Source organism: Alligator mississippiensis, chromosome 6, assembly GCF_030867095.1.
Source record: "Alligator mississippiensis isolate rAllMis1 chromosome 6, rAllMis1, whole genome shotgun sequence".
NCBI lineage: Eukaryota > Metazoa > Chordata > Crocodylia > Alligatoridae > Alligator > Alligator mississippiensis.
Window position 1 is genome coordinate 22,047,000 of NC_081829.1, and position 15,991 is coordinate 22,062,990.

At 43.9% G+C, this 15,991-nt stretch overlaps 1 protein-coding gene across 3 annotated transcripts in view; it reads right to left on the reverse strand.

Moving 5' to 3' along the window:
- Positions 1-15,991, reverse strand: part of VSTM4 (V-set and transmembrane domain containing 4) — a 102,910-nt gene that overhangs the window by 33,709 nt on the left and 53,210 nt on the right. For all 3 annotated transcript variants that reach the window (XM_019499456.2, XM_006262057.4, XM_019499455.2), the window contains 3 exons: positions 11,948-11,981; positions 901-1,007; positions 144-205 (listed from right to left, as the gene is read on the reverse strand). In XM_019499456.2, the coding sequence (XP_019355001.1) occupies positions 144-205; positions 901-1,007; positions 11,948-11,981 (203 nt within the window). The remainder of the gene's footprint in view (positions 1-143; positions 206-900; positions 1,008-11,947; positions 11,982-15,991) is intronic.

Here is a 15,991-nt window from a genome sequence, read left to right on the forward strand (position 1 = left end):
AAAAAAACTTTTTAGGTGTCCATTTCATGACAAGCTGAACACTGGCTGTTGGCAATAATCACATCTGCAAAATAACTGAGAATCTGCAAAAATTATACTGAGAGAATAGAATACAGAAAATAATTTCATATAAGAGTACTTACCAGAATCACTTTTCTCTGAGGTTTCAGCAACTTAGGTTTAGGAAAATTGTTGGCTATTGGAGCTATAAAAATAAATATCAAAAGATTACTTCATATTAACACAATTCAGTTATTTTTAGTACATGCATCAGCCATTTTAAGTCTTGGATGGCAGCAATATAGCACGACAGCAAAAAGTGCTGTTTAGGAACAAATTCTTTTGCAAAACTCTCCACAGGTATTACTGTAGGAGCTGCTGGGTGTTTGAAAACCTGGCTGCAGAAGTGGGAATTGATTAGGTATCTTTAAGTAGATCTCAATATACCGTAATATTTGTAATACATGAACTATGCAAAATAGTAGACACTTTTTTAGTTGGCATTAAATAGCACCTAAACTATATGCATACATGTGTAGCTGGCTGTGCCAACATGGCTCTTTAGCACATCTGTCTTTGATTTCTCTCCTTTCTCCCCATACAGTGCCACTTGGAACCTTTTGTGCACGCTCCAAAGTTCCTACCACCATCATGGACACAAGCTAGCAAAACCACCCTCTCTACTCTAGCACCTTGCAACTGTGAATGCCAGAGCACCTAACAGTGTGACAAAGCGCTTCACAGTGTCTGTAAGAGGCACTGTAGATATCCCCCCACCCTTCCCGCCCCCACCCCATTTGACCAGTGGGAAACAGGAGTCACTGAGAAATGAATTGGTTCGCCTCAGGTTCTCCCTGTGTGAAATATAGCACCACTGGTTATATATTCCTTGTCACATACCTTTTGCTGGGACAGCTGGTGGTTGCTCTACTTTCTCCTTCTTTTTCTTTACTTTTTTGGGCTGTAGAGGGGATAGACTTGTCACACTAGTGACAGTCTCCCCTGAGCTGGGAAAAAAAAAAGGGAACTTGTGAAGAGCAGGAACAAAATCCTTATATCTACAAGCTCCAGCTTATCCCTGGCATGCAACAGCATTTTCACTCACACAGCCCTGACAGATTACTTAGATCCAGACTCTGTCATGTATTGAAAAATGCAACAATGCTGAGCAGCTTCTGTCCCAACTCACTTGTCTCATTACTTTTCTAGTACACAAACCAGTAAACAGACTTGTAAGATCTATGTACTCTGCCTGACCCATGAAGCACAAAGGGCCAGGTCTTATTTACCCCTTATGTTTCTAAGTAGTAGATACACAGCCTTACAATTGCACTTACTAACATTTATGCACAGTTTGGAGTTCAACATTGTCTATGTTAGCCAGGCAGGTAGGAAGGGAAATCAGATTCAGCCAGGTAGATATATAAATCCAGATAAGGCTTGGAAGCTGAGTTGGAGGAAGAAATAACAGGAGAGAGAAGAATGAAGGCTTCCCGCCTTCCAGTGTAATAGTTAAAGCAGCTGCAAAGGGAGCAGTGGAAGACATGAGCTCCAGGTCCCCTTCAATAGGGGGCTCAATTCTGTGTTTCCTGCTTCTTGGGAAAGTGCTCTAAGGTGCCTATACACATGTTGTGAGGCTGCTCTGATGCACTGTAATTACAGCATGTTGAAGCAGACTCGATTAATCAAGTCTGCTGGAGCGTGATAATTCCTGCACTCCAGCAGACTCCAGCATCACAGGTATCAGCATCCGCTCACTGACGCTGCTCTAATTAAAGTCCTGCCCCTCCCTTACCCACTCCTTCCTTCTTCTTGGAGCATGTGTCTAAACACTCCTAGCTACCAGACCATGGAGCAGGCATTATCCAGTGTCCTCTCCATCTTTTCTCTTGAAGCTGGCCTACTGGACAGCCAAGCAAGATCTGTGGGTACAGGAGAAAGAGAATTTGCTACAGAAAATGTGGCTTAGTAAGACAGACAAGGGAGGGGCCCTTGGGCATTCATCTGGACTCCAGCTTCAGTTGGTGCAGAAACTTGCCCAATGTGGTTTTATTTATTTTTCCTAATAAATATTACATGTCGGTGAGTTACAGAGCAGTTTGGGCAATACTCAGTCTGTGCCCTGGTGATACCTTAACTATTAAGCACTGAGCTAAAAGCTGGAAATCTCCCCTCTAGTAGGTATGGGCACCAATGCTAATGAACAGTACTTGGCTTGGGTGGTTACAACAACTGTGGTCCATTATAAACATGCCTACACAAGATGGCTTCTCTAGGTGAGCTATTTCATTTCAGAAGTCAGCAAATCCCCCAGATGTCTCCTACCCTTGACACAGCTGTGAGCTATGCAGACCAGGATTAAATGTAGTGTTTCCTAAATTACATCAACATATGCAAGATCTGGGGAGCAGGGAGTTCTGTTTGTTTAGTTCCAATAGTAATAGGATCCTGGGCTGTGACTGAGGTGTCTAAGTCTCACCACAGTAAAATAATAGTGACACTATAGTTTTTATTCCTAAATGCTTTATGTTCAGCTTGATGAAGGGACATTTTTCTTCAGGTCTTTAAAATAAGAGCAGATTTTCTAAACCTGTTTAGAGCCATGCTATTCACATGAAGCCAAATTTTTAAACTTTACATGCCTACCTCCCTTAGAGTTCAGTGCCTTTAGAGTCCAAGAGAGTTCAGTGCCTTTAGAGATTTCTACCATTGCCTGATCAAGAGTAACAGAAATCAGACTAGCTGGCCATTTCAAGCACCCAAAAACCCAGGTTAACTCTGTTACTATCAGGGGAGTAACTCAGGCATAGATGAAAATACAGCTGAGTTTGTTGTCTTCAGTGAACATTGTGGGTTTGAATATGTAACACAAGATGTAAAAATCTTAAAAAAGTGATTAGAAATAAAATATTTTATAATGCTTTATTTGTTTTACCATATTCACTCAAATCTAAGATAAGGTTTCTTTACTCCATTCAGCACAGGGGCAAAAACTTGAATCTTAGATTCAAATATGAGCCAGGCAAGCAGCTTCTGCAGCTCTGAACAAAGCCAGGGTGGCTCACACAGCCGACAGGGAGCACTGGGTGCAGGGGAGCATGGGGAAAGGGGCATGCAGGGCAGGGGGAGTATAGGGGAAGGAGCATGGGGTGTGGGGGAAAGTTATAGAGAAGGGACATGCCCCTTTCCCCACACTCCCCTCACACTGCATGTGGAGCATGGGAAAGCGTGGGGGAAAGGGTGCGTGGTACTGGGGAGAGTATGGGGAAGGAGCAGCCAGTGCTGGGGGGAGCATGGGGAAGAGACATGCTGTGCTGTGGGGGAGCATGGGGAAGGGGAGTGTGGTGCTGGGGAAAATAGGCATAGTATGGGGAGAGTCTAAGGAAAGGGAGGTGCACTGCAAGGAGAACACAAGGAAAGGGAGGCATAGTGCAGGGGGGAGGGTGGGGAGAGGGCATGGAGGAAGGGGAGCATGGAACAAGGGGACTGTAGGGAAGGGGTGTGAGGAAGGGGGGATGTGATGCAGGCGGAGCACAGGGAAAGGGACACAGAAGGTGTGTAGAACAGCAGGGGGAGCAACTGTGGCTCCAGCCTCGACTGGGACTGGGCGCTGGAGCCAAAGCCTCTGCTATTGCCTGGCCTGGCCACGTGCTCCATGGACCTGGCAGAGACAGAGACAGATCATCTGCAAAGGTAAGGGTTGGGGAGCAGGCACCAGAAGGGGGAAAAGTGACTAGGTGGGGAAGGCAGCAGGGGGCAGACTCAGGGATAAGTTGCAAGATGGGGACAAGGGGAATGGGGCAAGCTGCCTGCCCCTTGTCACTGCTTTCCCTGCCACTACTTTTCTGGTGGCAGTGTTGGGGGGATGAATTTAAGAGGACCCTCCAATAACTAGTTACAGAAGTTCAGGGTCTAAGAACCCATCAAGTTAAAACACATGTATAATTTTCTGTCTAAAATATAATAACTGGGGTTCTAAAATCTTAAGTTCAGGGTTGTCTTGGATTCAGGTAAATTAGTAAATTTTAGTTTTCAGATTAATTTCAATTACACAAACCAATTTAGAGACAGAGGGAACTTTAAAGTTCCCCCAAAATAGTGTCAATCTAAGCAATGGTAGCAATTTGCTACTGCATGAAAACCAGAAATTATAAATAACTAAAAATCGATAAAATTAAACTGATCAGCCTCATTTTACCATCCAAGCACAACACAATGTGAAAAGAGCAAAATATAATGAAACAGACTTTTCTTTCGTTTTTTAATTTCTTTTGGTTTTAATCATCAAAGGGTTTGTTATAAAAGATCAAAATAATGGTTTAAAGAGATGACTGTTGTGCTGTTCCCCTTCAAGCATGGTAATGTGAAATGGTTTCATGTAAATTCATTGTGTTAATGCTTATTCTTCATTTGCCACATAAAGGAGAAACACACAAACTTATTTGTGGCTTGCACTTCTGAAGGTGAGAAGTGTTCAGGGTTAACCAGCATAGTGAAATACAATAACTGTACTTGTTGTCTTCAAATCTAGTTCTTCAAACTAAATAAGAAGACTCAGAATGGTTTCCTTGGCTCCGAAACACTGTGCATCTGTGTGCTTGCCCTGTTGTACAGTTTCTAAAGAAAGTTACTTTTTTTATCTTGGGCTCCCTCCACCTCCTGGTTTCTATTTGAACAGAGTCACATTATGCCTTCCTTACTACATCTGAGGGGATTTCAGAGAACGAGAGTACAAGATATTTGGAAAAAAATGGTCATGGAATGTGTCTTAAAATCAGTGTGATTGGAAAGAGCATTATCTATAGGTCTGCAGATGCTGAGCATCAACACATGGTGTTTCTGGACCTTCATTTTGCAAGAACAAGCAGTATGTTATGTTTTATATTTTTTTTAGAAGGCAAGGTAGATTTGTACCCTATGGCTACATCAGAGATGTATAGCATAAATTTTGTAAAGAGTGGGCTATGAAGGGACTGCAGGAAGCTGAAAGCAGCACTTAGAATACAAAGGGTAGGGAAGGGGGAGGAAAAAGAAGGGCCACTGCTGGGCGAAGCAAGCTCATTAGGAGAGACAAAAATAGGACAGCTATTCCAATGCAGGATATAGGGGTTATTAACGCTTAATCTAGGCAAGGGGTTAAGAACCTATAGTCTTGGTTTGGACCATAGTTAACAAAATCAAGTCTGTGTATGATTTCTTGTTCCACAATTTCCTGTTCAAGTTCACTTTTGAAGTTCTGTTATCTAAGAAGAGCCAATCAGAGGTCAGAGAGGGAATGTCCAGGATGGTTCAAATGTTCTGCCACAGGCTTGCGTGTCTTTCTAAAATTGATGTCAAATTGGTGCTCGTTTATTTTTACATGAAGGGATTGCCTCGTCTGTCCAATGTAGACAGCAGAGGGGCACTGTAGGCAGGTGATGGAGTATATGACATTGGTAGAGGAGCAGGTGAAGGAGTAGGTGACAACCAAGGGGCTTGGCTGTTCTTGTCTCAGGGTTGGTACTGGAGCAGGTCGGAGCAGATTGTGAGCTTGGCTCTGTTGATTTGAGTAGCTCTAGTTTTCAAATTATATTGTAAGTGTAGGAATCCCTGCTCCAGATTCTTAAGGTGTGCATCCTGGGCAGTTGGATCAGAGCAGTTAGGGCTGTAATGTGGAGCTTAGCTGGAGATGATGGATCTAGCGGTGTACTTGGGATGAGAGCTCCTGGCATGTTGGTAGCTGTAGCAGTTGGTAGATTTCTGATACAATGCAGTGGTGATGTGGCCTTTGCAAACTTCCACAGTGGTGTTGAAGAAATAAATTTGCTAGAGGGTATATTCTAAAGCAGAGGTGGGCAAAATGCGGCCCACAGTCTGCATGTGGTCTGCCAGGCCATTCTATCTGGCCCATAGGGCCCCTAAAAAATTTAGAAAATTAATATTTATCTGCCCCTGGCTGCCTGTCATGCGGCCCTCGATGGCTTGCCAAAACTCAGTAAGCAGCCCTCCACTCGAAATAATTGCCCACCCCGTTCTAAAGGCAGTTTGGTGGAGGTGTGCAAGTCGTTACAGCCCTGGTGAAATTTCTCTAGACATTCTTTCCCATGCATTCATTTGGTGAAGGTGTCATCAAGGTATCTTAGGTATACCAGGGGGGATGAGAGGGCAGCTGTGGAGGAAGTGGACTTCAAGGTCTGTCATTATATATAATGACAGACCTTGCATATTGATATTGATGATATATATCATTATAGGCATATTGAGGGGGCCATACATGTGCCTATGGCAGTGCCATTCATTTCTAGGGTTTTTACCACCCTTGTTGATGTGCCACTTCTCTGGTGTTTATGTAGATCACGTATTCTGTCTCTCACACACGCACTTTCTTCAAAAGTCTGTTAAAAGGGGACTAGAAATTGGAAAGTCATGAAGGCTGCATCTGGATAATTTGTATTTTTCCAAAGGAAGAACTGGCTGCATATACCCAGAGGAGAACTAGGCACTGGTTTAGAGAAGGCTGGCATGGTGTAGTGTTTAGGATGTTACTCTGGGATTCAGGAGTAGAGCTTGGAAAGGGAAATTGCTTTTTATCCTCCATTAAATAGATTATTTACTGAAAAATGTAATTTTTTCCATTATCCTCTCTGTGCCTCTGCTTGCCATCTATAAAAATGTGGAGATACAGTTCTGATATCACTACATTCAAAACTGAGATGCTCAGTACCAGGGCTATACCAGTTCCTTAGACAGAGACACTATTGTGGATCTGGATTCCTGAACTTTCCCAAAGGTTGGCTGAAGGAGTTGGAATTCTCGCTGAGGCTCTGCTGGTACAGAATGCAGTACTTCTGCTTTGTGGGCATCACATGCAAATTTTCCCAGGAGTTGGACTTGATAGGTTCTTAGACTGAGCTTCTGTATCTGAATAAACTGAAAGACCTGACTGAATCTTGAAAGATTTTTGCTAGTTCTGAAGCAAATCACTGAATCCTTCATAGAAACAGTAGGGAGAGAGGAAGCTGACCTACAATTCAGCCCAATATTGGTCAAACACCTCCTGAGAACTAGTCCAGCTTCTGATGAATCTGGACAGGTTTGGAAGGTTCAGATAGACTTTATCTGGCTTCACTATGCAAAACCACACCTGCATCTCATCAGTGTTGCACAGGGGTAGGCAAAATATGGGCCTGTGGGCTGAATACATCCCACCAGGTGATTTCATTTAGCCCATGGCTGTGCGCCCACCACTTAATTGTATCTGGCCCAGCCTGTGGCTGCCCTGCTGTACTCCACATGGGATTGAACCCTGCCCACTCCCGCTGAGGCAGCATGCTGAGCTCCCACCTTTACCTTTGGGAAGGCCCCAGGCCCAGCCAGCATGCACAGCTTCTGGGTAGGGCTGTTGCTGTGGCAGCCACCCAGAGAATTGCTTGGCTTCCCCAGTCTCCCACTTCTCCTCCTGTCCCTGCTGCAGCACTCTAGGCAGCAGATAGGGAAGTGGTGGTGGGTAGAAGGGAAGGCAGGAGCAAGGGGCTGTTGCAGGGGCTGGCAGAAGCATGAAGCCTAGAGTGCAGGGCCAGGGTGGGTTGGTGGAAGCATGGGACCGTGTCAGTGGGAGCATGAGGCTGGCCCCGCTCTATCATGCGGGGCACCTTATAGCTCACGTGCAGCTCCTAGGACTCAGCTGGGAGTCACGTGCGATGGAGCTGGCAGTGGGAAACCCCATGTAATGGAGCCGAGCTGGCTCGGCTCGGCTCGGCTCGCCTCCACTCTCTGCTGTCCCAGCCGAGTCCTGGGAGCTAAACACGGCAGCAGAGAGTGAGGCTAGGCTGCTGGCTCCATCGTGCAGGGCTCCCCACAGAGGTACACAACTCCAGCCAAGTCCCAGGAGCTACATGTGAACCATGGGGAGCCTTGCCTGATGCACCAAGGTTGGCCTGGCCCTGCTGCCATGTGCAGCTTCTGGGATTTGGGCGGAGCTGTGTAACACTATGGGGCTCCAGCTTCCACAGGCCATGAATACCCTAAGGGCCTGCTGCCGGTGGCTGTATGCCATGAGGAGGCATGTGAAGGGGGCCCACATGCACACCCCACCATACCTACGTCCCCCTGATACAACCCATACCCACACCCCACACACACATCTACGCCCCCCCACAAAACCTACACCCACAAACCCCCCCACACACCCACATCCACCTACACACACATACCCACACCCCACACATTCCTCAACCATACCCCACAAACTCCCCCCACACATACTCCACAAACAATATGCAAGAGTAAGGCTTTATTTTGAGCTATTTTGCAATTGCCCCTTATACATACTATGCAAACACACAGAATTTAAAAATATTTCTATTTTTTAAAAATTAAATTAAAATATGTTATAGTAGATGTTTGATTTATCCAACACCCTACACAGATATTTATCCAGCCTATTCTTGAACCCTGCCAAGCCCCCTTAACTTTATTCCTCTGTCCTGCAGTTATCAAAGTTAGGATCATACTTAAGTAGACTTTTCTTTTTTTAGTAAAGCATAACAAGCATCTGCTTAATACACCATTTTAAGACTGGAGTCAATACACTGAAAATGTATTTTTACTTGTGCACTTTGGTTGCTGTGTTTCTGCTTTTCCAGGTTAGCAACATAATGTTTTGCTCCTTCTTTCCCACAACCCTCTGTCATTCATTTGCTTTTTGCAGTATTATCTCTGCTATACTGCACGTTGTCAGAGAGTTATGTTGTGTGATTTACAGCGATGTGTCTTCATATTTGACTACTATGCTCCCATTTCTGCCTCTAAATTGGTAGCCTTTTTTTGATCCATTTAATTTTTTTCTTTGTTTTGTGTTCTTCACCCATCTATTTTAATTTTCTTTTTTTAGCTATCCCTTTTTTCCTGGCAGCTAGCTATGAAACAGAAAGACAGAGTGGTCATCAGAGAGAACTAGAACTGCTGAGCTGTGCTGTTTATATCCATGGTTTAGTTGCAGTGGCTGTCCAGGGTCACAGAACACGGGTCATTCAAAGAGCAACATCAAAGGCTTGGCTTGCATTGACGCCTCCTGAACTCTCAATGGCTTTAGTGTGCATCCCCTTACAACTCACTTTAGGGTGCACTGTACAGAATGAATGCGGTAATTATCCCATGAGAAAGGATTGAAAATGACATTAAGTCAGGATCCAGGACATGCTATACTTAGTCCAGGACCATAGCCAAAAAGCATTGAGACTCAGACTAATGATAATAGATTTAAGGTCCAATATATTGTAAACTACAAAGGATGGAAACAAAAGCTTTATGTCACTGGCAAACTAGAAACATCTGCTCTCTTTGCATTGCCATGAAGCATTAACTTCTAAACCTCACTGGTCATAAGAATCTCTTGTCCCGTTTTTTCTGTTTCTGTTGCAGTGTAACACCTTAAAGACTAACTAATCAGTGGCCATGTATACACGCTATGCAGTAGCCCGAGACTATGGCACACTAACATCACATGGCAGCAACTGTGACACTGCTACTGCTCAGTGGTCTCAGGCTACTGTGCAGTCAGCATCATGAAAAAGCTGTTAATTGGTGCTACTGCACAGTAATTTGGGTTACTGCGCAGTCATTTAGTATCTGTTTATAAAAGTACCAAATGACTGTGCAGTAACAACTGCACCATCAGCGTCTTATGTAGACACGGCCAGTGACACCTTATAAACTAACTACCAATAAGTTGGCACTATGCCTTGCCCTCTGTTTCACAGAAGGGTTAGGAATCTATCCCTGTGAAGAATCCAGATTCTACGGAAGGGCGAGCAATTATTTTGGGTGGAAGGCTGTTTACTGAGTTTTGGCAAGCTGTCGAGGGCTGCATGGGTAGCCCCACCCCTTGACAGGTTTCCTGCCCCCTGGTCACCATCTTGTGACTGGAAGTCCCACCCCCTAACTCATGACCTTTGCTACCAGAAGTGCCTCCCCTTGCCCCTGGAAGTACTCTTCAGCAAGGGGTTTTGCCATCTCAGAACCAGAAAAATGTGAAATTATATTCTAAAAATCAAACATCTACAACATTCACTAATTTGATTTCAAAAAGTGTTTTTGTCCTGATTTACATGTGTTTGTGTAGTGTACACAGAGGTGACTACACAACAGCTTAAAATGAAGTCTTACTCTTGTATATTGTGGTAGGTGGGTATAGGTTTGTGGGGCTGTGGGAGTGTGGGTATGTGGGTGAGGGAGCATGTGGGTGTGTGTGGATATGTGGGGTGTGGGTGGGTATGGGGGAGGGTGGCTGGGGTTTGTGTATGGCAGTGTGAGGGGAGGTGTTGATGCATGTGTATGGTAAGGTGTGCATGTGGGACTCGCCCTATGAACACACGCACACCCCGTCCCTCCCCAGCACGATCCTGTGCTCTGTGGTTCAGTGGTGCAGCCAGGAGCCACAGCCAGGTGATGCTGGAGCAGGGCAGGGGCAGGAAAGCAGGGAACTGGCTGGGGGTGGGTGGGGCTGGGCTGCTCTAGCCTGCAAGCCTGTTGAGGGCTCCCTCTGGATCCTACTGCCCCTGTCTCCTGTCAGCTTTGACAGGGAGCCAGGGGCAAATAAATATTAACTAAATTTTTTAGGGGCTCCTTGCCTTGGCGAGCCTCATCTGGCCCATGGGCTGTATTTTGCCCACCCCTGTTCTATGGTAACAGAGGATAAATAAAAATGAGGGATAGAAATGTTGTGAGTTTAAGGGCTGATATCTTGAGTCCTGTAGTGGGAACTATATGGATACTTTCTGGAATAGTAAAGTTATCAGAGTACAAGTTAAGTTCTAGCTCAGTGATCAATAAGGAAAAAAACCTTCTCATACCCTGGATTGCTTTCTTTAATTCTGTACCAATTACATCTTATTAAAATGTCTATAGACTATTGCTCACTAATACATCAGGTTTAGGGCCCTGTAAGTCAGTCAGAATCTTCTCAGTTTCAGATCAAGTGGCAATGTTACAATTACAGCTTTTGACTGCAAGTTTACAGGTTCAAATTCCAACAAAAAACAATGGATTCATAATGGCACAGTTTATGCCTTTCCCCTACTTTACAGTGCATAGCATGAAATGGTGTGACTACTAGGCATCCTTTCTTCCGGAACAGTTCAGTGCCTTCATGCTCCAGGGGCAAGTGGCTTGCTATGGTAAAGGAAATGCATTACAGTAAAAGCTTTATTATCTGGCATGAGTGGGGTAAGGCGGGTGCTGGTTATCTAAACATTCCAGTTATCTGAGAGTTATACAGAAGATAGTGCCATACTTGTAGTGCAAATACTTGATACACATGTGCCTTCTGGATAGACCCGGCAAATATTCCAGTTACTAAAGTGAGGATTTGTATTGGGGGATATTGGAAATTCCAGTTAATAGAGTATTCTGGTTAGTAAAATGACGGTTAATACACCTTTTACTGTATTTTTTTCTCCCTAGTGGACGGAAAGGACATATTACTGCTTTAGCAGGGAACAAGGGGTACAATACCTTCTGGCATTATGCCCTAAATGCCACTGGCCAGAGCAAACATCAGGGTAGCCAACACTCCTCTCTGATTCTAAGCCTCAGGTTCTGAGGATTTATTTCTGAGGTTCATATTTGTGGCCCTAATCAGTGAAAACACAGATGTGTACTTGGGGCATAGAGGAGTCTGGAACAGGGTGTTTTATGTACCTTGGGTTGCAAGTGAAAGATTAAAAGGTAAAAGTGAAAATGTTCACATCATCATCACTATTATTAATTATTTACACTGTGCCTAGTAGTAGCTTAAGTGTATAAGAGAACATGCAAAAGGTACTGGGTAAGATTTCCAAAAGTGTCCATGAGAATTACATTTTCAAGTTGGCCCTTCTGAAAATTTTTCACACCTTCTTTCCAGCATCTAATGAAAATAAAACAGCATTGTTGCCATGACTTATAATTAAAAAGTATATTTTCATACCTGTTCTGAGGACATTTCACCAGGTAATGTTTCACTGTTAAAGAAAAAAAAAACACAACAGGACATAAGGCTATGTGGCTTCATATAGAGAGAATTTATGAGCTACAAAAGGATACAGCAAATGGATCCAACCTAAACAGTCTTGGAATTGTATAGATGCCAACTTATCACAACTGGAAAGCTGCTAGCTATAACTATAACCATGTATTATACTGAAAATTAGAACATAGTCTAACTGGAATGAGATGCTTAGGCTGGGGGAAAATGTGTATCAAACAACACTAGGGAATTGTTACGGAAGTGGAAGGTTACTCAAATTGCAGTGGTCAGGCCAACTAAAGGAGAATTTGCCAAGGACAGACACAGAACTCCAGTAATATGACTTCTAAAGGCTTCAGTTCTAAATTTTCTCTACATATTTATTGTTTTAAAAATGCATCTTCCCAAGTCCCTGAAATAACCCCCCCCCCCCCCTTCATGTACAGGTGTTGATAGAGTTCTTAATATAGGGCTGGAGGAAGGTCTTCGGCATGTACCAACTACCACAGCTGACCAGATTTGAGGACCATCTAGTCTAATAAACTGTCTCTGATAATATATATCCCTCTTTAAACCATCATCTCTCAGTATGGGGTATAGTACCCCAGGAGAAGGCCAGGCATTATTCTTTTGTGACTCCTCTGCTGTTCCCAAACTGGACTTGATATTGTGTTGCAGGTTCAACTCTCCCCTTCAGCTTATTAGCAGATGGAAAAACCTCCATTCTAGCTCCTGAGCCATGATGTGTCTTATATGTTATGCTTTATGCCGAAATACAACCTTGTCCATAATGAATTTGTCCATCCATGATCAATCACAATGCAGGGCACAGCTTTGTTTATGTTAGAACATAGAATGCTTTGGTTATGGTTACTTCAAGTATTGAATTTTATCTCTGAAAGAGAAGGGAAATTGATGGCTAAGACTAGAGAATGAGTGACATTAAACTACTGCTATGCCTATAAACCTAATCTAGTCTAAGACTATAGTCACCAAAACATATTATTTGGTGACTATTTGGCATATAAACAGAGACAGCTGGTCAGAAAACAGGGTTTTTTCCCCTCAAGATATTTTGACTTTTTGGCAAAATGTTCAAAGTTTATATATTGAGACCCAAAACCAACAAAGGTTTTGATTTAGAAAATGGCATCACAGTGTCTTGTAGGAGCTGTCACCTGGGTGATTTGTGCTTCCATTATAGGTGGTGTTGGCTGTGGTGTCTCATGGAAAATGGTGACTGGCCTGAGGGCCCAACTTATCGAGGAGTGTGAAAATATAACACACCTGAAAATATAATACTCTAGTAAGGCACCAGAACTGTACTTTGAACCACAATATTTTGCCTTTAGGTTAAAAGGAAGCTTTAGGCTTCAGGAATATGTTTTTTCAATGAAATATTGAAATGTTCTATGAAACAAGACCTATTTCCACAAATAATTTCATTTAATTAAAAACCAATCTGAAAAGCATTCTTTCCAGAAAGTTTTCAACCAGCTCTAGATATAAGTTGGGTGGTCTGCCAGCAAGGGTCCAGCCCTCTACCAAAGGTTACCTGGAAAAGATAGCTGTGACCCACTCTGTGTCCTTATCAAAGACTCAAGTAAAAGCATACAAACAATCTACAAACATTACATTTTACACAATGACACCTGCCTACTCTAAGCAATGGACCAGCTTCTACTGAGCTGCAACTCCACTAAAATAAAGAGTTTGATTTAGGCCCAATATCACACATTTTCATGTTAGTGCCATAAGGCTAACCATATGCCTGGCTAGGGTTTAAAAGCTAATACTCTGGAAAGAACACTTTCAGTTTCACCTGTTACACATCATGATCCTTAGTTTACATGTAAGTTGCTAACTGTCACTGGGTGCCTCTACATGTGCAATTAGCATGTAGCAATAAACTGCACTGGAGTTTATTGCTCCCAGGTCCAGTTTTAACACGTGTGTCCAGAACTGCAGCACATTAAGGCAGAGTGGAGCAGCCCCACCTGGCAGGGAGCCCAGGGGGGTCAGCCTGCCAGCGCAGAGCTGTTCCACTCTGGCTCAACATACTGCGGAGGGGCTGGCTGGGGCACAAGGGTGCTACAGTGAAGGGCAAGCCGGCAGGCAGCCCCTGTACTGTAGCACCCTCATGCCCCAGCCAGCCCTGGCCACCATCTACAAGTTCATTTTGGTGTGCTAACTTCATCATAGGATAGCACTTCTCCTGAACAGTACTATTCTACAGCAGAGTTAATTAGTTTACTGCGCCCTAATAAGGGCACATATGTAGACTGGTGATGCTTTACTGCAGAACTCTTTAGTCAACTCCGTAGTAAAGTGCATATGTAGATGCGCCCAGTGGGTGGGTAGCTCTTTAAGGGAGTTGGACTTAGCAGTATCTGGACCTATTATTCACCTCCCACTGATGGATTTTGGCCAGGGGGAGGTGATCAAACATTGTTTCAGGGGGTGGAGGAATGAGGCTTCCCATAAGCAGCAGTTTGGAGCTCAGAAAAGTTTGAGTTCTGAGTCAGGATAAAATCAACAGAGGGTTCCCCAAGCCCTTTTGGGAAAAAGGAGAGAGAACCTGGGAATGGCTGCTGGTGGATCATAAAACAGAGGTCCCATGACCAGAAAGGGATTGTGGGAAACAATGAGATGTCTAGGTAGAAATCTGTCTAGGAAGGTAGAGCAAAGGGGCCTTCTTTGCTTGCCACTGGGTCCCTACACTGGGGCTCAGAGAAGGAAGATTTCCTGACAAGGCCTGTGCAAGTGTTGGTTACAAGATTACTGGTGGCTTATTTTGGATGTAAATGGGAAAAAGATTAGTGACTGACAAGTCAGGTGTCAAATTCTACATGTGTGAACTAGATTTTAATCTTTGGTATGTCCTTATGCAAGAGATTAAATATATGTAAAGAGCCCTCACTCACCCCTATAGACTTCCTAGCTATGTTACTAATGACATGGTGAGTAGGGAATGCAGCACTCAGTGCTACTACACTGTCTCGGGCAAGGGGATACCAAGATTCTGCCCCCACAGCCCACCAGGAAAGTCAGCTGTGCAGAGGACCCTGCTGGTGGAGATTATATTTTCCACTGTGAAATGAAGAGCCGGGCACCATATTGTCATTTTCAGAGCTGGTTTGTATCCTAGCTCTCTCTAGGACTTGTGTGTAGTCTGCTACTCCAACTAAGACTAACCCACTAATGTGGAGTCAGGAGAGCACACACATTCAACAGTACTGACCCAAAAAGAAAATCTTGCCCTAAAACTGTTGCAGGTTCTTTGTAGCATCTCTCTCTCTCTCTCTTTGCTAAGATTTTTTACTTCTCTAGCTCAGATTTTTAATGTTGACATTGCATTTTGGATGATGTTCAAAATTTAATGAAATATAGATTAAACCTGCAATTAATTTGATTCTAGGGCAGCCAAGAAAAGGTTCTAGTTTTATATACACCCAGAAGGAACTACTACATCCATATCCCAGGACCTAATTCAGATTAGCTCAAACTGGAGAGCTGTTCTCCAGGCTGATCATTCAGTTACCCCAGCATAAACAAATGTAACCAAAAGCAACAATTAGCTCAATGTCTTTTGAAGACCTGGAATAAATCATTGTGGTTAGATGATCCATCACAGTGTTTGTAACTTCTTGGTGTGAGGTGCAAGCTATTACATCCAAGCATGTTAGCGGCACCGTAATTTCCCATGACTTGAACGCTTGAACGCTTTGCTTTTTTGAGTTGATCAGATGCAGCTTCTTCCTTTCAGGTCAGCAGCTTGCCCTCCAGTGAGATTCCCTAAAAGGTTTCCAGGGGTTCTCTCCTGCCATGTCTTGTTGTTAAGGGTTCTTGCTAGGAGGAAGTTCTCTAATCCTGCCTTTCCTGGTTTCCTCTTCAGTCTCTCACTTAGGTCATCATCTCAGGGCTCCACCTTCCCTACACCCCGCCTTGAGCCAACCAGCAATAATGTTAGTCCTTGGCCAGGCTAAAGCAAAGCCAATCAGCCAT